The sequence below is a fragment of the Mustela putorius genome, unplaced genomic scaffold, assembly GCF_011764305.1.
Source record: "Mustela putorius furo isolate JIRA1106 unplaced genomic scaffold, ASM1176430v1.1 tig00000785_pilon_pilon_pilon, whole genome shotgun sequence".
Lineage (NCBI taxonomy): Eukaryota > Metazoa > Chordata > Mammalia > Carnivora > Mustelidae > Mustela > Mustela putorius.
Genome location: NW_025421480.1, coordinates 8,528,675 through 8,551,482, shown reverse-complemented (window position 1 = coordinate 8,551,482; position 22,808 = coordinate 8,528,675). Strand labels below are relative to the sequence as shown.

At 54.0% G+C, this 22,808-nt stretch overlaps 2 protein-coding genes across 2 annotated transcripts in view; one reads left to right on the top strand and one right to left on the bottom strand.

Moving 5' to 3' along the window:
- SMYD3 (SET and MYND domain containing 3) overlaps positions 1-21,327 on the top strand; it is a 779,235-nt gene extending 757,908 nt beyond the window's left edge. The window contains exon 12 of the mRNA XM_045084747.1: positions 19,904-21,327. Within this exon, the coding sequence (XP_044940682.1) occupies positions 19,904-20,065 (162 nt within the window). The 3' untranslated portion in view covers positions 20,066-21,327. The remainder of the gene's footprint in view (positions 1-19,903) is intronic.
- KIF26B (kinesin family member 26B) overlaps positions 1-22,808 on the bottom strand; it is a 409,198-nt gene that overhangs the window by 10,818 nt on the left and 375,572 nt on the right. Inside the window, exons 11-12 of the mRNA XM_045084746.1 lie at positions 5,523-5,685; positions 1,174-4,582 (exon numbers count right to left, since the gene is read on the bottom strand). Of these exons, the coding sequence (XP_044940681.1) occupies positions 1,174-4,582; positions 5,523-5,685 (3,572 nt within the window). The remainder of the gene's footprint in view (positions 1-1,173; positions 4,583-5,522; positions 5,686-22,808) is intronic.

Genomic DNA, 22,808 nt, shown 5'->3' with positions numbered 1-22,808 from the left:
TAGGAGGCTCTCGACGAGAGTGGGGGCAAACATTCTACCCTCCCCACACCCGTGAGCATGCCGCTGACATCACAGTGCCCCGGGTTCCGGGGCAGGCGGGGGTAGGTGCTAGCAAGAAGGTTGGCCAAGCAAGTACTGGAAAGACCAACGGATTCGCCCCACCCCCACCCCTGCAGACTCTGGCTGGGATACACTTTCTTGCTATTTTTAGAGACTAATATCAGTGTGTTTTAATGCCCTGGGCCCTGGAAAGACCCGCCCCATCTTTGACTTCCCAACAAGCCAGTAGCACCCGTTCAGGAGGGTTGTGGTTTCCCAGGGTCCCACAGAAGGGCCCCAGACGGCAAAGGCCAGGCTGGGGGGGCAGGACCCTGCGCCCCCCTCACGTTGGTCAAGGCACAGACTGCACGCGGGGCTCTGTGTCAGACGGCCTCAGTAAAAAATGTGCCCTTCGCTCAAGAACACGGAGGGGAAGTGTCTGTGGAGGCCCCTGGAGAGTGGAGCTGAGTCCACCGTAGCTCACACTATCCTCACTCCTGTCTCCTCAGCTGGGCCTCTCCTGGTGCCAATTCCCCTCACCTGCTCCATGGCTACAGGGCCACCAGCTCTGACCTAGGGCCTCTCTCATCCTCACCCATCAGAACTCCCTGTCCCTTGTCACCCCAAAGTCAATGGCCTTTGTTATATTAATGAGTCTTTGGACTTTTTAATTACCTTTTGATAGGAGATTCCGGGAGGTGGAAGACATTCTCTGACAGCTTGCATTTGGGGCACCAGCGTACTTGCTGTGTTAGTGTGCTGTGCGTGTGTCTGTGTGTTGTGCAGGTGCACTGTGTGTGTATGCATGTGTGTGTGTCGCGCTGATGCACTGTGTGCGCGTGTGCACGCATGCGCAGGCCGGGCGCACTGCAGGCCCCGAGGTGGCGATGCGCGCCGACTCTCCACCGTTAACGACACCAGCGCGCTCCATGCCCCTGCGGGAGGGCGGCCGCAGCGTCTCCGGACCAGCAGTCCCACGTGCTGGTGTCCGCAGCCGCCAGGGCGCGAGCCTAGCGACCGCGACCCGGCCCTCGGAAGCGCGCGCGGCGGTCACCGAGCTGGGACACCGAGCAGCACCCAGCCCCGGGCGCTGCGGGGGCGGGTGCGGGGACACGCGGAGGGCCCCGCGCCTACCTGGGTTGGAGCGCTTCTTTGGGGCTTTGAGGCTGCGGCAGCGGCCGCCCACGGAGCTGCTGTTGTCGCTGGTGGAGTCGTGCGCGGACGAGGCGCTGCCGGTGGCCTCGCTGTCACGCAGCACGCTCTCGTAGCCGCTGCTGCCGCCGCTGTGGTAGAACAGGGCGGTCTTGCCCATGGCGGGCGGCAGCTCGCCGCTCAGCACGCTGCTGTTGTCGCTGCCGTGGCCGCTGCTGCAGCGGTGCGGCCGGCGGGGCGGCGTGACCTTGCTGTAGGGCGAGGGCAGCGGGGGCGCGGCGGGCCGCTCCTCGCCCGGCGCCCCCGCGCGCCCCTCGGCGCCCCGCGCGCCCGCGCCGCCCTGCAGCAGCTCCGAGATGCGCCCGTTAACGGCGCGTGGCGGGGGCTTGCAGGCGGGCCCCGCGCCCCGGCTGCGGCTCAGGGACTGCGTGGACCAGGAAGTGGGCTTGGCGCTGGCCGCCAGGCCCGGGCTCTGGCCCACCGACTGCGGCAGCGACTTGGTGGAGAAGCTGAGTGTCTTGGTGGTGGCGGTGGCCAGGCTGCGTGCCTTGGGGCTGGCCAGCAGGAGCTTGCTCACCGCCGAGATCTTGCACGGGCCGGCCTTGGGCGAGGCGGCACCGGCCGCGGAGGCCGAGGAAGCAGCGGGGGGCGGGGCGGGACCCGGCGCGGTGGGCGAGGGCCCAGGGGCAGCGGCAGCGCGGCCTGGGCTCCTGCCCGTGCGGGGCATCGTGCTGTCCTTGCCCGCGTGCGCCCGCCAGCTGCCCGCGCACAGGCTCTCCGCCCTCTCCAGCGACAGGCACTCGTAGTGGCTGACCGTGGCCCGGCCCAGGGAGTTGGTCCTGCTGGCCAGCTGCTCCAGCTTGGCACTGAAGAGTCGGCTGCTGCTGCTGGCTTCCTTCACCTTGCCGCCGGCCTCGTCCCCGAAGGGAGCCAGGAAGGGTGCTGGGGGGTGCGAGGGGCTGTTGGTGCCGCTGCTGCAGGCGCTGTGCTGGGGGCTGGCCCGGTTCTTCTGGTCCAGGCTGGACTTGCGGACCGGCGGCAGAGGGGGTGTCCCTTTGGGCCGAGCCAGGACACCGTGCTTGGGCGACGCCACCTTCCTCTCCAGGGTTGCCTTGCACGGTGGCACGCCCAGCCCGTTGGTCTCCGCGGTGCAGTGGTAGAACAGGCTGCCCAGGTCCTCCTGTCTGCTGGCCTTCTGGAAAGCCCGGGGCAGGCTGCTGGACTTCAGGCTCCTGTTGGGGTGCACTGGGCTCTGGGCGGCCCCGCCGGGCAGGGCCGTCTCACAGCCATCCACAACCCTCCTCAAGCTGTCGCTCCCGGGCGAGGCAGACACTTCCCCGCTACTGCTACTCAGCCTGTCCCCGGGGCTGGCCTTCCTGTCCTGTTCTGCCCCAGCCTCAGGCTTCGGGGGGCCTGGGACAGCCTCACCCCTGGTTCCCTCTTCACTGGGATAGGCACTCTCTCTTTTGACCTCCTCTTCCCGTTTTAGCCAAGGGTCCTCGAATTTCATCTCCACCTTTGCACCGGTCTCCCGGCTCTCCGGGGCCTGCACGGCTCCCGACACCGAGCCGAGCACGGGGGCGATGGGCGCCTCGGGCTCTTGGGCGGGCCGGGGGCTCACGGCGATGCAGGGATAGACCGTAATGTTGGTCTTCATGGGGATGTAGCCCTCACAGCCGCCCAGATTTGTGGTGTTGGAGATGGTGACCGTGGCCTTGCCCAGCGTGGAGGTCTTGCAGCCTTTGATGGGGGCCGCCTTGCCGAAAGCGTCCTCGCCCGTGTCAGACAAGATGAGCAAATTGTCGGGCCCCACCTTGGGCTTATCCCGGCACAGCGCGGTGCCGTTTTGGAGGCTGCCGACGAGCTCTGAGGCTGAGGCTGGGGGCTCGGCCATGGCCTCCCCGGGGCCAAAGCAGGTCTGGGCGACGAAGCTGTGGCAGGACTGCTCTCCGTCGCTGCCGGCGCTCATCTCGCTCAGCCAGGAGCTGATGGACGAACGTCGGCTCCCGGCCTGGCCCGCCTTCTCGTCCAGGGTCAGCTTCGGGAGGGGCAGGAACTGCGTGATGCTGACCTCGGAGACGGGCGCCACGCCGGAGTAGCACTCCAGGTCCTCGCTGATGCTGCCGATGATGCTGACCGGCCGGGAGCCCGAGGCCAGGGCCTGCACGGAGCAGTCGCTGTTGAAGCTGATGATGCTGGTGGGGCGGCCGCCGTCCAGGACGCCGCTGATGGTCAGCTCCTCCACCAGCGTGAACACCAGCTCGTCCTCGCCATTCAGCTCCAGCGGCTGCTGCACCGTCACCATTGTGGTGCTCAGGATCTCCTTCTTAGAATCCGGAGACGCGGCGGCCGGAGGCTCGTCCTCGCCAGGGCTCTCAGGGAACCCCTCGCTCCCAGCGGACATGGACTTCTTCAAAACCTGGGGGCTCATTCCGACCGGAGGGGTGCGCACCTCCGGCGGCAGCAGGGACTCGCTGGAGACCGGGCCGGGATCCTTGCTCGGCGGAGGCAGGGGCGCGGGAGCCGGCAGGACGCCCTTCTGGGTGTAGACTTTGCACCTCTGGGAGGGAGAGCTGGTCGGCTTGTACTCGGAGGTCTTGGACAGGCTGGCGACGCCCAGCCGCGGGGAGCCCATGGGTCTGGGCTTGCCTTCCACGAAGCTGCAGGAGTTCAGGCTCTCTCGGCTGCTCTGCAGGCTGGATGTGCTGCTGCCAGGGATGCTCCTGGGCGAGGCCGGGGTGGGGCTGCCGGGCAGCGCGGGGCCGGGCAGCGCGGGGCCGGGCGCCGGGCCAGGCGAGTGCTTTCTCTGCATCTTGGAGGCGGGAGGGTCCGTGCCTTCCCGGTCGGTGGACGGGCCATCAGACCCATTATCTTCCTTATCAGACTCACAGAGCGCGTCCGCCCCGGCCGCCTGGCTGGACGGGGGCCCCTTGCCGGCCTGCTCTGCCCCGAACTGCACGGGCAGCTCTTCGAAAGGGAACTGACTGGGCTCTTCGCTGCCGTCGATGCAGCCCAGCCTCTCCTGCAGCTCCGCGAACGTGTTGCACTTCAGACAGTCCCTTTCTGACTTGCTGCCCGAGGCCCCGCTGGCCTCCGCGGGCCGGCTGTCCCCCCGGGCCTTCTGCAGGGCCGGCACGATGGGGACGAAGTCGGGGGGGCCCTCGTTGTCTGTGAGCTCCTTGTCCGAGAGGGCCGTGCCGTTGGGCCCGATGTAGATGACCGTGTCACAGGACTGCTCGCTGCTGGAGGAGTAGTCCGGCTCGCTGGGCAGCTGAGGCACGGGGAAGTCCGGGTCCGCCGCGGCCCTGGCCTGGAAGGGCCGCAGCTGCGTGGGCCTGCGCATCCGGCCCTCTTCGCAGGAGCTCTCGCCGCCAGAGGAGCTCGACGTGTACTGTGGGTGAGAGGAGGGAGGTTAGCGGTGTCGGCTCTCCGGAGACCGCCCTCCCCGCGAGCCCAAGGGGGACCCCGTGCAGGCCCCCCAGGCCGCCCCGGTCGGTCTCCCTGTGCCGGGCCATTTCTCGGGGTGCGCAGGCCAGTGGGCCCCGGCCTTGCACGCCATGGCCCCTCCTGGGAAGAACAGCCCCTGTGTGGCCCGCCGGACACAGAGCCTGCTCAGGAAAGGAGGTGACTGGCCAAGGCCCCGTCCGGCATCTGAAAGGCTGAGGGGTCCCTGCCTTGGCAACTCTGCCCCCCAAAACAGAGAGATACAAAACGGAGAGGAAGAGAGCTTCCCACTTCACCCGCTGGCCCGGAGACCACAACCATGATGGCTCTCTGACACGCTCTCGTCACACCCCCCCGTGTTCTGGCTTTGCCTCCGAAAGCACAAGCTGGTCGTTTCCAGCAGACCCCGCGCGTCGGCCAGAGACCACCGGGTTCACACAGCAACACCCAGGAGCCTAGAAAGGATTCCCAGAAATGCAGGGGAAGTAAGTAGGGCCATGTGAGCAGGGAGCGGACAAGCCCCTTCGGGCTCAACCGCCTGAAGGACACGGCCTTGACCTACGCGGGACCAGGGTGGGGAGACAGATGCGGAGTATTTCTCAGCCGTCCCCAATTCTTCACCGCCAAGGAGCAGCCATCCCTCCGACCTGTCCCAGAGCGGGCCCAGCGCGCCCGGGTGGGGGCCAGGCTGGATGGCCGGCGGCCGTCGGGGGGAAGGCACGTTGCCGGCCCGACAGCCGTCCTGCTCCGAGTGGCCGCCAGGCGACGTGGGCAGCACCGCAAACCCCTGCCCCTGGGGCTCGGGGGTTAGAAAGACTGACCCGCTCCGGGGTCAGGCTCCAAAACCGCCTTCCTCCGCTGCTCCCCTCTCCCCGGGAGCGCCTTACCTTCGTTTTCTTCTTCTTCATCCTCAAGACCCTGGCGGCGACCTGGATGGTGGACAGCGTTTCGGCGTAGCTGCCGGCGGCGGCCGAGATGTGGGCGATCATGGTGGTGCGGCAGTTGACGTTCCCCAGGGACTCGCGCAGCAGCATGGTGAGCTTGCTCTCCCTGCGGGCGGGCGAGGAGGGCTGCATTAGCGCGCTGGGCCGTGGGGCAGGGCCTCGGCCGCCACTTGGCTCTTGTTGTTGTGGGCGGTGGGTTTTTTCCCCCCATTTTTAAAAAATGGCATATGAATGAGCCTCATCTTTCTGCACGGGGCTATTTGTAGTTCCAATCCCAAGAACAGAGTCCGTGCAGGTCACCTCTGGTCTGTGCTGTCCTGCCGCCAGGGCTAGACCCGTGTGTCCGCGTGCATGGGACATCGTGCCTAGTGGGACCTGGCGACAGGAACGGGCGGAAGGAGCAGGACAGAACGGCTCCGTGGCTGGCGGCTGGAAGGCTGCACACACGACCCCTCACGCCAGTGGTCCCCATGGCGGAAAGCAGCCTGCCAGCCACGATCCCGTGCCGGGGAGCCGAGGGCTTACAATGTGCGCGGCTGGTCTGACAGAGCTGCAGGCCCGGTCTTACCGCAGCCTCTCACTCTCGTGTTTGCACACGGCAGGAATGCAGGAAAAGGTGTACGTAGTCCTGATCACAACACAGACGTGGCCCCACGCGCTCAGCCGGCCAGCCACGGAATGCGGAACTTTCTAGAAAGCCGTCCTCTGGATGACTCTGCCGGTGCCATGTGGGGCCAGGGCCCCGAGGGGTGATAATGAGGCCCGGGAGTTCACAGATGGGGTTTCCAGGCTCTTCAAAAACTGACCTGGGGGAATGGCTCCTGTTTTCCCATTCCTGCCCTCGGCCCAGCTCTCTCCCTGCCTTGCTTTTGCGATGCTTCTGCTTACACCGTCATCAGCGCTCACCCCTCAGCTGCCGCCGGATGTCATTTCTGCCCCAGAGCCTTCCCTGAGCCCGAGGGCAGAGGCAGCCTCTGTTTCCCACGTCCTGCGTGCATAGCTGTGCGTCGTGCTCGTGGCACCAGGTGCAAGGGGCCTGTCCCCTCACCGATGTCCCCACTGGGCTCTCTGCCTGCTACCCCCGCTGAGCTCCCTGGAGACGGGTCGTCCAGCTTGGCAGACCCGGGGTGAGAGGCAGGCTGCTGTCAGCAGAGATTAGGCCGTGGACACGGGGAAACCATTTCACACATGACCTGCGGCGGGCCTGTAGGAAGACCGTGGTGGACGAGCCGCTGTTTCCTTTCCACATGGAACCAATTAAGGTGTCTGTTCGGGAGGCTGAGCTCGCTGTGGCTCAGTTACGGGGCAATTTAAAAAAAAAACATCGGGGTTTCCTCTTGAGCGAAATTGTCAGTGATAAAAGTTGTGCAAGCAGAGTGTTCTGGGCAGAGTGTTTCGGTCCCTCAAACTCGTAGGTTGAACCCAAACGCCCAGAGTGAAGCCATTAGGGGGTGGAGCCTTCGAGAGGTGACCGGTCATGGGGCTGGTGCCTTTGTGAACGGGATTGAGGCTCGTTGAGGGGAACTTGGGGGAGCTCCCAGGCCCCTGTCGCAGAGAACCAGGAAACCTCTCTCACAGGATGCAAGATCTGCCGTTGCCTTGTCGGACTTTTCCAGAACGGAGAGAAATAAAGGTCTGTGGTTTCAGCCGCCCCCCCCGCCAGCACCCCCGTCTGTGATATTCCGTTCTAGCTGCCTTGATGGACTAGGACAGGTAAGGGGGGTGTGCAGGAGGACCCAGGCCCAGCCCACACTTCAGTTCCGGCAGACGCGGCACTGGTGCTGATGGCCGGACAGGAAGCCTGGGGCCACCCCCGGCAGACGCGCTGAGCCAAGACACGGCACCGGGGCAAGTCCCGGGCTTTGTCTTCCCCGTGGCTTCGAGTGGAAGACTGATCCTGTTAGCGTGAAGCTGTGACCCTTTCGGTCCGTTCGTTCTGACTGTTCATGGTAGTCGTGTTCGTCTAAGTCTCCGTGAAGGCAGAAGTTGTGAACGCTGTCCAGGTGGGCACCCAGCGACGGAGCAGTCCGTGACCCTGTTCCGGGTGTCCGTCCTTGAAGACAGCTGATTTGATGTGCCTTTCTTACAAATAAGGAATTATATGCACCCTCTCTTTATAATAAAACACTAGCCGAGAGGGCGCAGCATTTTTCTGACTCTGGGTAACATGAACAGAAACGTCTTCAACTTTCAGTCTCACGAGATTGTCCACTGAGCTTTTTTGTTTTTTATTTTTGTTTGTTTTTTAAAGAATTTCACCAGGGCACCTGGGTGGCTCGGTGGGTTAAGCCACTGCCTTCGGCTCAGGTCATGATCTCAGGGTCCTGGGATCAAGCCCCGCATCGGGCTCTCTGCTCAGCGGGGAGCCTGCTTCCCTCCTCTGTCTCTGCCTGCCTCTCTGTCTACTTGTGATCTCTCTCTGTCAAATAAATAAAATCTTTAAAAAAAAAAAAGAATTTTACCGATCCTCTCACGGATCCACAAATAGAGCCATTTTTCCCATAGCTTTGTCACGTGCTTTAGAGGATCTCTTAAGCTTTCCGGAGCCTGCCGTGTAGATCACTGAATGCCCTCTTCCTTTCTCTGGATGAAGCCTGGTGTTGACTCATTAATGCTGAACTCAGGCCAACAGTACCCTAAGTCATAACCGGTACCAAGCTTCTCTACAAATGTAGAGAAACCTTGCACCAAGGAACACTGGACACACCCACAGTGAGACCACCAAAAAAAGCATGCAAATCGGGGCGCATGGGTGGCTCAGTCATTAAGTGTCTGCCTTCGGCTCAGATCAGGATCCCAGGGTTCTGGGATCGAGTCCCACTTCTGCCTCTGCCTCTCTGTTTCTCATGAATAAAAATCTTAACCCCAAAATGCACACAAATACAAACAACGCTGGCGTGGGGCTCTGAAGTCTCATGTTAATGCTTGTTAATCAGGGGCAGGCTGCGGAGGACACATTCCACTCGCTTCCCCGTGTGGCGGCGCGTGAGTCCTCAGGCAAAGGGGCCAGAATCAACAGGACGTGGTCCCACCAAACCGTTTGCCTGGTGCATTTCCACACTATTCCCCATTCATGAGTCAATCACAGGGCGCGTGTGTTTTTTTTTTGTTTTGTTTTTTTTTTTTCCAAGTCCATGTTGTTGGAAGAAGCCAGGGCATGTGTGTTGCTTGGCAACCGGCATTTTAGCTCTCCTCGAGGAAAGCCAGTAAAACCACGAGCAGGGCTCCTTCACGCGAGCCTCTCCAGACGCTCAGACATCTTATGGGAATGAAAAATGGTGGCTATAAAGCTTTGGGTTTTTTTCCACCTCGTGATGATCTTTTAACTTGGAACAAAGACAGTTAAGTTGGGGAGGGAACGTGAAAGAAGGGGCAGGGTGCTGAAGGCTGAGCACTGGAGATCTCGCTCCATGTCTTTGGTAGGAAAATAAAGATTCAGGAGTTTCTAGGGCAAAAGCAGAGATTCGATCCACGCCTCTGCATCGGGGCTGAGGCAAGAGGAAGAGAAATGCGCAGGTGTGGAGCTAGTGACCTCCGAGCCCGGGGCCAGTCTGGAGGAGGGATTTAGGGACCGGGGGGCCACGTGGGAGGGGTCCTGGCTGGGCAGGACAGCTGGGGCACGGGGGCACTGGTGACAGCAGAGCCGACTGGGGTCTGGGGAAGGACCGTGCGCCTCTTTGAAGCAGCCACCTTCTATACACACATACTCTACCTCCCTCCCGGCCCAAATGGCACATGTCTTTTAAAATTTTTAGAACAATGTCTTGCTTTTTAGATCAAGTCAACCTTTTCTTAGACCCAGCAAGAACGGAATACTGAACAAATGTTCATAGTGCTAATGCTAAAAGAGCACGAGGAGCATGAACTTGGGCTGACAAACCAGGGCCTGGAGGCCAAAGCCGGCCCACCACCTGCTTTTATTAATAAAGTTTTATTGGGACACAGCCACGCCTATTAACATACTGGGTCTGGCAGGCCTGGTGCCACAACAACAGAGCTAGGTGGTTTTGCGACAGAGCCTGTGTGGCCCACAAAGCCACAGACGTTTACTATCTGAACCTTTATGGAGAAAGGTGTTTGTCTTCCCCTGTGTCCTACAGTCACGACCTAGCGTGTTCTCATCCCAGACGCAGTGCCCAAGAGTCACCAACCAGAGCACGAAAGTGGATGGTGATTTCCTTGCTTTAGATCATCTCTTACTGAACAGAAACTGGCAGAGAAGCAAATCCTGATCTTTAGAATCGCTCGAGCACTGGGACACAGCTACAGGCAACTGCCCAGATCCTCTCCTATGGCTCCCGGATGCAGAGCCTGTCCTCCCGAGGGGGCTGGGAGGCTGCGCACACTCATTCACTCACGTCTGCAGAGGCTCATTCCAGAAGCACATGGCAAGCCTGTGCCACCCAGACACATGGTGCAGGGACAGCGTGGAGACCAGGGACAAGGTTGTGCTCTCTGAGCCGGCTACCCGGCGAGCACACACACACCGGTGAACACACATGACATCATTTGTTAAAGCCAACGGCACAACATCTAACACCGCGCGTGATAAGTAAAGACCCCTCTGAGACTGAAGGCTGTCCCCACTGTCACTGTAACTTCTTGACTTCTAGAAACGCCCTCATATCCACAGTCTGTCTCGTGGGCAGACCTCCTACTTGGCTGACATTTATTTGCCCCAAACACCCCACAAAACTCTGAGCTCGTTTCGGAAAGGGTGGTTTGGAATCCGCAGTGCATTGTTTACGGACCCTTGGGGGAGGAAACCATCTCAAACCCTCCCAGCTGGCGAGACAGTTCAGGGTTCCGCTGAAATACAAGCTGTCCGTGTCACCCGGCGGTGCTGGCCAGGTCATCGAGTCCAAAAAAGGCCCTTCCTTTCACAAGCAGTGCAAAGTAGCCTTCTTTTCCAGAAAGGCAGTGATGGAACCCTGGAGGTACCAAGTCCTGGGAACCGAGTCCTTGTGCAGGAGACGGGGAGTTCTGAATCGCCACGATGGGGAGCCCACCCATAGCCCCACAGGACGGCCCTCCCTTTGGCCCTGCTTCTCACGAGCCAATCTGTAGATAACCACTCCTGCCACATTCTAGAAACCAGCCTGCTTTCTACCCGCTTTCTCCGGAAACTGCTGGAACGTGCCGTAGAGCCTGAGGTGGGCAGCTTGACGTTCTGGACAAGAACCATGAGAGGTCTGAGCCCACAGTCCTGGCCTCAGGGCCCTGCTTCTACCCACCAACCCCTAGGAGGAAAGAGGACAGTGAAAAGGAAGAAGGAACGGAAAGAGAAAAGAAGACAAAAGGTACATCATGACCTCGACCTAGTTTTGGCCCCTCAAATGGTACTCGACGCGCTCTCTCCCACTGCCTCCTTCCTAATCACATCCCACTGGTCTGTGAATGTCTTTCCCTACTGTCACCCAAGCGGTCACCGGCAAGTCCTGAGTTCAGCCCAAGTACTGGGGACCAGGATCCCCCTGGGTGAGGACAATTCTCGTCCTATCTTCTAGGTCCCAAGCAGATACCTTTGTGACACTGTTGAGCTGACTGAAACACACAAAGAAGCCCTTCCCTTGAGTTTATTGTAAGGGACATGGTGGCTCCCTTCTCACGACTGTTCCAAAGACACGCGCACTTTGGGAGAAGACTTTGTACGCCTTCTCTGTAGGGAAACCATCTCGGCGGCGTGCCCCTCGAGGGTGCCTACATTTCAGGGCATGAGTGGTCCGGTTCTGGTTGCTACAAAAGAGCCAAAAGCTTGGTACGAGCCACGCTAGCCTAAGGGCATTTCCACAAGGAGTTCCGTGAAGGTAGAGCCTTCGGATGTGGTTCCCTTTGTGCTGCCTGATGACAGAGGCGGGTCACGGGACACTGGGGAGCAGGGTGCGCAATAAGGCAAACTGGGCAGAGAAACACAGCCCTCAGCCGGGACCGGGACTCTGGCACCCGCATGTGTGTCAGAGAAGCCTCTAGAAGCAATGGCATTTAGCTGTGTGAGAGGTGGTGACTTCACTTCCTTCGCTGGGGGACAGCTTAGAGAAGAACCCTCCAGGAGCCACCCAGTGCCTTAGGACCAGCCTTGGGGACCCAACCAACATGGCACCTGGTCTGGGACCTGCAGTTGGTGGAGGGCCCGAAACCGGAACCCCAGAGAGTGGACAAGGTTAACGGAATTGTTCGCTCACAGGGTTAGACATTGTGGAACCTGGAGGCCCAAACGGCACCGTGTTAGAAGGCCTCTGACACAGGTAAGACACGGAGAGATGGCGGGTGCGCCTGGGGGGCTCACTCGGTGGAGCATCCAACTCTTGGTTTCAGCTCAGGTGGTGATCTCAGGGTCATGGGATCAAGTCCCATGTTGGGCTGCACACTCAGCAGGGAGTCTGCCTGAGGATTCTGTCTCTCCCACTACCTTTCCCCCGTCTTGTGTGCACTCTCTAAAATAAATCTTTTTAAGAAATACACGGGAGTGGGGCACCTGGGTGGCTCAGTGGGTTAAGCATCTACCTTTGGTTCAGGTCATGATCCCAGGGTCCTGGGATGGAGACCCACATTGGGCTCCCTGCTCACCGGAGAGCCTGCTTCTCCATCTCCCTCTGCCGCTCTGCCTACTTATGCTCTATCTCTCTGTCAAATAAATAAATAAAATCTTAAAAAAAAATACACAGGAGCAATGCCATCCAGCCTACCTAGGGCTGGCACCGTGTGGCTCTAGACCTTTGGTAGCAGTATCCAATGAGAGGCAGGAACGAAAAGATGGTGCCGCACAGGGGCCTGCCATTGTAAGTATGACGAGCCACATGACAGGCATTCCTGACAAGGGGACATTGGAAAACGTCTGAATGGAAAGCCAGCTCATGCCAGCTAAGGGGTTTGCGTTGCACGTATGGTTTGGGGCCAATGAAACCTGCTTTATGACTAACGGTTTACCACCGTACACACAGGAAGACAAAACCTAAGGGATTCTGGGCTGCACGCATCCATTTGACCGTGGATATCAGTGTTCCATTTCTCTGAATAAGATAAAATTCACATTAATTCCACCTGCTTCATGAGTCTGGCAGAATATTTTAAGAGAAGTATGTGATGCAGCTTATATTGAGTTTATAGCTATCAGGAGGTTTCCAGTTAAAATCCTAGCTAATGTGCTTCAAACTCATTTAATAAGACATACTCATGGGGCACCTGGGTGGCCCAGTTGGTTAACTGTCAGGCTTTTGATTTCGGCCCAGGTCATGATCTCAGGGTCATGAGATGGAGCCCCTCATTGGGCCCTGAGCTCAGTGGGAGAGTCTGCTTGAGATTCTCTCTCTCTCTGCCCCTTCCCCACTCTCTTTCTCTCTCAAATAAATAAAATCCTTTCTAAAAAAAGACATACTTGCAATGACTAAATTGATCATAACACATGGGTTCACTTTCAGAACCTAAATGCATTCCATGAAAACTTTTTTTTCTTACATTATTCACTTTTAAACAACTCAAGCCTCCTCATTTAGAGCAAGGATAAACTTCCATCTGGTCTATGTTGCTGACCGCTGAGACCTAGTAGACTCTGAATTGCTCTAGATATTCTCGGTTCTGCTCAGGAAAATGTACATTCATTCCAAGGCAACAGACACACAGGGGTGACATAAGATATTTTAAAGGTAGTTCCTACAATGAGCATCACAGGCTAGAGATTCCAGGAGACGATTCTGAGTCAGGCTGAACAATATTTTTAGAAGCACAGAGTATCAGAGTTGAAAGGATTCTCAGAGGTCGCCATACTTTCTGGAAAAAAAATTGCCACTGTAGCAGATGATCTGCTCTCTGCCAGAAGATTTTTAATGACTGAGAACTTACCAACTCCCGGGGCAGCCTGTGTGATACTTTCGAAGAGCCTCAATTGTCAGAAAGCTCTTCTTATACTGAACTTACCCCTTCCATGGGCACTCACAGTAGTCTAGGGGTAACACAGGGTAAGAACAAACCTTGTGCATACAACAGTCCTTCACATTTTAAAAGACCTTGATCGCATCCTCCCTTAAGGTTCTCTTGCTTGGAAACATTCCGCATTCCTTCCGTTGCTCCTCAGATATCTGGTTGGTCGTCCAAGCTCATCCTCAGCCCCCTTCCACTACCACGAAGCCCAGCACCTCCTCTCTGCTCAGAGTTCTTGTGTAGTGAAGAACATGGCTTTGCCCAAAGAGGTCTTGCCTTTGCCCTCAGCCTCCAGGTGGTAATCTATGTCATATCTGTCAGGAGGGGCTCTGTCTAGGGCAGGGACTGGCTACACCAGATCAGAGGGCCACACCTGACTGTCTTAGGTGGGGGGCTGGCCACACCACAAAGACCAACTGTGTGATTTTGGTCAGAGACCTTGGGCCATGCCGTATCAGTCGTAGACTGAGTGTGACCATGTGGGAAATCAATCAATCAATCAATCACGCCTACATCATGTAGCCCCAGTAAAAACTCTGCATGCTAAGGCTCAAATGAGCATTCTGGGTGGCAATACTGGTGTGTACTGTCACCCACGGACACTGGGAGGGTAGTCCACTGTGACTGCATGGGATAGGACAAGCAAAGCTTCATGCGTGGAACCCTATGCCCCTCTTCCTTGGGCTAGTTTTCATCTCTGTCCTTTCTCTGTAATGAATCACAACTGTGAGTACCTTCAGCAAGTCTGGGAGTCCTCCTTAGTGAATTACCAAACTCGAAGATGGTTTCGGGAATCCTTCAAATTTGCCATTGGTGTCAAAAGTGGGAGAGCCTTGTGGAAACTCTTCTAACTTTGCAGACAGACTCTATGGAAGTCTGGGGCCAGCTTGGCAGTCTGAGAACTGTGCCCTCAAGCCCCATGGTGTGACCAATGCCAACTCACTCTTTTCAACAAGATCCTAAGAACCTTGAGGGTAGGAGCTGCGCTTTTATTTTGATCTTTTTATTTGGACCTTTCTTTATAGTAACTTGGACAATGTTGATGACATATGAGCTCTAGGACAGAAGGGGAAAGATCCTGTTTTTTTTTTTTTTTACTTTTAGCATGACCAGGAGCTAAGAATACCATCATCACTTTGACAAAAAACAAGACAAAACAAAAACTAAAAACAATAGCCTAGAAGGCAAATTAGTAGACCTTGCAGACAAATAGGAAGTAGGCCCAAAGGTTCTCCCTGAATTCACAGATTGCCAAAAGTTATATATGCTAATGAGGCTTAAGATGCTATCAAGAGATGCTTAATGAGTCAATGATGAGAGTCTCTGTACTTACTAGACATGCGGACAGATCTGTGACGGATGCACGCTCCTTATTTAACCCAACTGCAGGACCAGATTGGGAGCAATAAGGTTTCTATCATTTACTGCAGTTTGGTTTTTTTAAAGATTTTATTTGAGAGAGAGAGGGAGAGAGCGCACTGGAGAAAGCAATCATGAGTGGGGGGCAGAGCGAGAAGGAGAAGCAGGCTCTGTGCTCAGCAGGGAGCCTGACTTGGGGCTTGATCCCAGGACCTCAGGATCATGACTTGAGCCACCCAGGTGCCCCAGGAAGTTTCACTTCCTTTGTAAAATTCATTTGGCCTCACAAGTGATGGAAGCAGCCCAAGCGTCCATCGATCAATGAACAGATAAAGAAGACGTGGTCTCTGTATATGGTGGAATATTATTCAGCCCTAAAAGGAATGAAATCTTGCCATTTGCAACCACACAGGCGGAGCTGGAGAGTATAATGCTATGTGAAATAAGTCAAACAGAAAGAGAAAGACCATACAATTTCATGCATCTGTGGAATTTAAGAAACAAAACAAACTTGGAAAGAAAAAAGGAGACAAACCAAGAGACAAACTCTTAACTCTAGAGAACACCCTGATGGTTGCCAGAGCGGGGTGGGGGTAGGGGGATGGGGGACACACCTGTCGTGATGAGGACCGGGTGCTGTGTGGAAGTGCGGAGTCACACAGTGTACACCTGAAACCAACAGAACCCTGTATGTTCACTAGAAAAAAAATTCCATTGGCCTCAGCCATTATTAGTCACCGATGCTTAGCCATTTCTATAGTCCAGTCACGTTCCACAGAGCCACAACAGCCGTGGAGGACAGCTTTACTGAGGCAGGGATGAGGGAACATCTCAATTATGTGGCATTATAACTATTTACACATCTGCTGGGTAAACATGAGCTCACTGTTCTGTGTAGAAATTTAGCCCTTCTCAAGAGCAGACCATCCTCAGGTTTGCGAGCACGCCTTAATTCCAAGGTCAGCGATCTCCATGGGCATCCAAAAGGGGGTCAGGCACCGATGGATGGCAGAGATGGTGGCAAGAGTCATGTCGCCATGGTGACCGAGAGCCCCTCCCACTCCCCACTCACTCCTGTCCTCCGTGGATTTTTATTTCCCCCTCCATAGGATTTTTAAAGAATTCTCAAAAAGAGAGGAAATGGACGTTACAAAGGGTGTCCTTGACCTGATGGAGTCCTACTCTTGCCCGGTGCTTTCTCTCAGATCTTTGCCATGGCCTTCCTGCTACACCGTTCCCCACTTTCTGTGTCACCTTAGCAATACACCAACCCTTTAAGAATGTCCCCACGCTCTTCCACGAGTTGTGGTGCTTGTTTCAAGTAGGGAACGTACAGGACGACATGCCTATGTGGCGTTTTGATGGCGCCTCTTTCCAGAGCTCAGCCCGTGACTTCCCTTCGGGGTTGACATTAGAAGTGTGTATACTCTGGGTTTTGAGAATCTGCAAGTGTGCTTAGAATTTTATCAAAAGAAATGTGTTTAGCAAGAAATGGCAGGGAAGCCTCTGGAAGGGATTCGCCATCTTTCTTGACCAACCTCTCTAAGCAAAACCCTGAGATGACAGAGCAGTGTGGGTCCTGAGTGAATTAGGGACTTTTATTCTCCAGCCCAGGAAACCCAGGTGAGTCCCTCCTATGCCACATTCCTTGGAAAGACTAGAAAGAGGTCGAATGACATTAGTGAAAGGGTCTGGGCTTAATGCTAACACTGGGTTATAATCATGACCATCTCTAGCCTTCAGAGTTCAGTTTAGCCAGTTTCATGCTTTAGCCAGTTTCATGTTCTCTCTCAGAAGAAACACAGGAAATGCAAATCCGAGCCCTGAGCAGTGATGTCATTTGCATTCCCTTGACTGTGTTCTGATCTCATGCACACAAAAGGCAGGGAAGTCTACTCTCGCTCTGGCCAACTGGACTGCCCATCGGTGGGCACCCCTGGGTCACAGGACGGCCTCCCAAGAGAGCAGACAGAAGCTGGCTCGTTATTCGAGAATATCACTCCGTTAGAAAGGATTCAGCCCAGTCCTTGGGAGGGTGGATGAGAAGATCAGATGTGTCCCCTCCCGTGATATCGAGTTCCCATCACTCCCTGGGAGCGTGGGTTTGCCCTCAAGTCACCAGTGTGGAGCTCCAAACAGGATTCTGACGGTTACGGTCAGCACAAGTCATTCACTGCCTCTCCTGCCATCCCTGCCGCCTGGTTCCTGACCATTGGCCATCCCAAGACTCAGCGCGGGGACAATGAAGATGGCCACAGGGGGAAAGGGGCAGCACCAGTGCCACAAAATCCATGATTTGCCAAGATGGGGGACGTGGGCACATGCTCGATCAGGTGCAGACAGGCATGACCGTGGCTCCAATCCATTTGTTATTTCATTGACCGACCGTCTAGGAAGCCTCCTCCTCATCACGTAAAGGGTGACGGTGAAGGCGATTTGGCGGTTTGGGATCTGGAGCCGGACAGAGTGAGGACGATGCTGGGAAATTGTCTAGATGCCTCCTGGCAGGTGGACTCTGGCCCTCCCACTGCCCATAGCTCCTTGAGCAAGTGTGGACTCTGTCCTCTCCTGCACTCAGTCCATCCCAGCAGCTCGGCCTGGAATGCTGTTTGCTTTGATCCTACGGAAATTCTTTCACATCCAACTCCATTCACTAACCCACTAGTCATCTACCTGCTTCCCCCAAAAATACATAAATAAAGGAAAGGAAACATCTGACTGTTCTAGCAACTCCCAGGGACTTCATGTCCATGGAAATCACCTGCCTTTCCTACTCTTCTTTTTTATTGTAGTCAAATACACACAACATGAAATTTACTATTTTAGTCCTTTTAAGTATCCAGTGGAGCTGAATACTGTTCCCACGCCTGGACGTACCACCGTCTGCTTTCCGTTCACCTCCTAATGACACCTGGAGAGTTTGCACCTGTGGGTTATTGCGCAGAATGCCGCTGGGAACAAGTATCTGTTCAAGTAGCTGCTTTCGATGCTTCTGAGTGTATACCGAGGAGTGGAATCACGCCATAATACAGCAATTCTCGTTTTAACGTGCAGAGGAACTGCCAATGGTCTTCAGCGTGGTTGCAAAGTTCACAATCCCACCAGCTGTGCATGAGGCTGCCGATCTCGCCGCATCGTTGCCAACGTCTATTTCTGCTTCTTGAATCACAGCCCTCCCCACGCATGTGAGGTGGCATTTCACGGTGGTTTTGTTTGCATTTCTCCGGTGGCGAAGCGTGCAGAATGTCTTTTTGGGTGCTTGTTAGCCATCTGTGTGTCTTCTCTGCAAAATCGTCTGTGCGGGTCCTCTGCCTATTTGCGAAGCCGAATTATCTTTTTTGCTGTTGTTGTTGAATGGGAGGAGTTCGTTATATATTCTGGGCAGGAATCCTGTACTAGCAATAGGATCTGCAAAGACTTGCTCCCATTCTGTGGGGTTTCAATTGCTGGACAGTGTCCTTCAATGGCCAGAGTTTTTGAGCAATACTCCAACAATTCTTAGATTTTAGCTCCCATTTTGTGGTCCTAAGGGTTCAAAAACCTTCCAGTGTTGCTTTTCCTGTGACAGGCCTGCCAATAAGAGTGACCAGACATTGCCTGTGAGATTTTGTGACGATCCTTGTCCAATATGGTTCTTGTTACTCGCAGACCACTGCCCGGGAACCAGCCAGGGAGAACTTGAAAGACTGTTGTGAAACGCATGTGGTGGACTGCCTGGGGAGAAACTTCTTTTGAAATCACATAAAACCAACTTTCAGGAGATGACGGGGGCAACTCTGCTAGGATGCCTTCCAGGTATCAAATGTGGCTTAAAGAAACGTGACCCCACAGTCCTCACAAAATGTACCAACGGGGTTGGCTCTTGGCACCAGAAGCAGGGCACAGTAATTGGGAGGAATTAAAAGGAGATTAAGTTTGAGAATGGTTTCCATTACTGGTGCATGTCTGAAAAAAAGATGTTACACTGAGGCCACAATGCAAACGTTTAATAATTTGAGAGAGAGTCTGTGAAATTTTAACGGGGAATGACATGAAAAAATTGCGCATTTCTTGAAAAATAATGAACGAAGCTGATTTAAGGTTTCCAGTGATAATTATTTTGTTTGAAAAGAAAGGCCATTATGGCACGACCGTTTTATCTTTTAGGTGGATACATCTAATGGCAAATGGTCTTCCTTTCTTAAACAGGGGGTTAACATGGTTTGATTTCAGAACCAAATCACGGATATCCTGTAAGATCCTTAACGGAGCAGCTTCTCAAATCTCGCCAGAGACAAGAAGCTTGCAAATTAGGAGTTCACCCCATCTTCCCGTGCCCTCTTCTTTGCATCTCTCCCTTTCATAGGAAAATATCAAAAATCTCATCAAAGATTTCAAAAGTGCTCTGAAGGTTGTGATTTGAATTTCCCTGCTGGCTAATGATGATGAACACTTTTTCATGTGCTGTCAGCAATGCGTAGGTCTCCTTGGGAGAAGCCTGTGTTCCTGTCTTCGGCCCATTTTCTGACTTGTTTTTTGGGTGCTGAGCTTGAGGGACATAAGGAGTGGCATGGAGGACATTAGGAGAAGGAAGGGGAGAAGGAAGGCGGGGAGGGGCACTCAGAGGAGGACCCGCGCGGGACTGTGGACTCCAGGAAACTGAGGGTCCTAGAGGGGAGGGGAGTGGGGGGCGGGTTAGCCTGGTGATGGGTATTAAGGGGGGGGGGCACGGATAGCATGGAGCTCTGGGTGTTATATGCAATGAATCTTGGAACACGACATCAAAAACTAATGATGTCCTGTATGGTGACTAACATCAAAAAAAGTGCGCTGGAAGGTTCTCTGTGAGTCACGTACCACAGAGGACGCCTGCTTGTTGAAAAACTCCATTAGATGGGCAGAGATCACTTCTTTTCTTTCTACACGTCTAGGGCCCAACACAGTATCCAGCATAGAGCTGCCTTTCTATAAATATTTAAATAAATATCAGATGAACTCCTCCCCATCAAAAGAGGTCTCCTCACCGAGTTTCCCAACTCCAAAGCACTACCTTTGCTTTTTCCTTGTAGGAGCCATGGTCAAAATCGAACCAAGACCACTGCCACTGCCATGGATGGAGTGAGTGCCGAGGGAAAGGATCACCATCTCCCCCACAGGACGCCAGGGCGACTCCTCCAGCCTCCCAGAGCACGCCCGAGGGTACACGAGGGCCTATAGCTCACTGCCTTTGAGGACAGATCGCAGACAGACACTTTTACTCAGGTACAACATTTCCCAAAAAGGAACAGCCAGAACCACCTAGATGCCCTCAGCTTCAACAAGACTCTGGCCCTCTCCATTCTGGCCCGTCTGTCACCTGCATCCGTGCCACCACTCATGGCTTTTCTGAGGTTGATTCTGCACAAAACCAATGTCTCCAGAGTGGGAATGTGTGGTTTTGGCAGCGTGTATGGGGGAGAAGGGCTGGTAAAACCAAGTCGCAGAGTCAAGGTCAATGCCTCTGGCTTTTAGAACAGCACCCAGGGATCGCCGGCCTGAAGCTAAGCGTCAGCAGAGCAGACGGCTGCCCATGTGCCAATGCTGAGGGCCATGCTCTGAGGCCCGGGGCTGCCCCATCCCTGTTCCTTTACACTAACACCGGGAAATATCATTCAGACAAATCAGCTTGTTGCGAGGCAGTTTGCCCAAGCAGCATGCATGCATGAAGGACCGAGGGCAGAGGTGGGCCCTCTGCGTGCCCGGGGCTCACAGACCGTGCGACACACCCCCTGGCTCTGCGAGTCTGATTCCAGGCTCCGGTTTCCCCACACAAGTCTCCATTGATGCCCCTTAGCCTGTTCCTGCCCAGTTTACATGGTTCTGGAGTTTTTTGTTGTTTAAAACAAAGTATTATTAAGACTTGAAACAGCGAGATGGGAAGAATGGGACGGACCTTCACACTCGGTCTCCATGGTCCCAGCATGTGGGATACGCACAGCGCACAGGGCTCCCACCTGCAGACGTGCTGTTCCCTCGGCTGGAGACACGTGTGCAGAAACACGCTTGTCACGGTTACGGTGCACACAGACCTCCTAACGAGGCTCAAACACACTCCTGTTTCTCCCCAGAGGAGTATGAGCTGCGGTTGTCAAAATCTGCAAGATTTACATCTGCAGAGACTGACCTAACAAAAATGCTGTGATCGATCTTATGTTAAACAAACAACTATTTCATTAGGAGAATGGGCAGCTCTCTCTGCGGAGTTTGAGAAATATTGGGGCTCTCAAGAACCAGCTTAAATAATATGAAATTGCTGGTATTAGCCATTTTTGAACTTTGAAATGTATTTACCTCGGTGTTCTACACAAAGGTACTGGAATTTTAGAAACAGGTCTTTTAAATTTTGGTTGCACTTTGTTCAAAACAAGTTGTAAGTCTGTCATCAGGTGCTCAGCAAATGAAATATAAAAACCTTAGCCTCAAGGTAAACCATAAGAGACTCTTAATTCTTGGAAACAAGCTGAGGGTTGCTGGAGGGGCTGGGTGGGGGGCTGGGGTCACTGGGAGACGGACATTAAGGAGGCCATGTGAGAATGAGCCCTGGATGTTCTCTGTAACTGAAGAATCACTGGCCTCGACCTCTGAAATGAGTAATACACTATGTGTTAATCAAATTGAATTTAAATAAAAAATTTAAAAAAATAAATTCCTTTAAATAAAATTAAGAAACCCTCAGCCTCAGAAGCCTGTAATGAATTGCAATTATTAAACGGAAGGAAACTTTTGAACAGGCAGGACCCTGAACGCTTCCCTGCTAGAGCAAGGACTGAACTACGTGAATATTGGGCTGTAAGAAATGGCACAGATTGAAACATAGAGTTTCAGATGTTCACACACATGTGCACACACAGACATAAACATGTAGGTAAGCGAAGAAGCAAAACACTGTAGCCCTAAGATAATACTAGAAAAATATATAGTCTTAAGAAAGACACTATCGTGGTAAACCTGGGTGGCTCAGTCGCTAAGCGTCTGCCTTCAGCTCAGCTCATGATCCCAGGGTCCTGGAATCGAGCCCCGCACCTGGCTCCCTGCTCAGTAGGAAGCCTGCTCACTCTCTCACTGTGTCTCTCTCTGTCACATAAATAAACAGAATCATAAAAAAATAAAAATAAAAAGACAGCATTGGGGCATCTGGATGTCTCAATCGGTTGAGTGTCTAGCTCTTGATTTTGACTCAGGTCACGATCTCAGGGTTGTGAGATTGAGCCCCACTTCAGGCTCTCTCTTGGGCATGGAGCCTGCTTGAGATTCTCTCCCTCCCTCTCTCCCCACCTCGTGTAGGTGCTTTCTTTCTCAGTCTCTCAAAAAAAAAAAAAAATGCACAAAGGTGGATTGTGAATAACTATTCTGCTTTGCTTTATTTGAATGTTCTGAAAAATGATATAAAGAGATTTAAATTTCTTTACTTTGGTGCACATGGATTTTTTTTTTTTGGTCAGAAAATATTTTAGTTTTAAGGTAATCTTAAATATAACTATTTTATAAGTCCACTAACAGAAACGTATTTGTCAGAAAATATTTCAGAAAGTTAATAATATCAACTAACGCTTTTACTCTGAGAAGTGTCCCAGTTTGGACAGTAATTATAGGGTCCCTTGCTGATAATTTAGAACACAGAAATGTGTAATAGAATACAGAAAAGGATCAAAAACAACAACAGGGTAATCTAGGTACCTAAGAAGAACTTCTTATCGAGTATAATGAAACACTGTGAAGAAGACATTTTCATAAATCTCATTCAGAACATCACTGAGCTTTTCAGAGTAAAGAACTGTCAGGCTAAAAGAAAGAAATGAAGTTGGGAATTTGCCAGAACTGAGGAGAACATGGAAGTTTGCTATGACACTGAAGGTATTTGCCAAACCAGGTAATACTCAGCTTAGTTTAATATGGCTTCAAAGGGCATGCAAAACTGAAGACATAGCCGAGAGC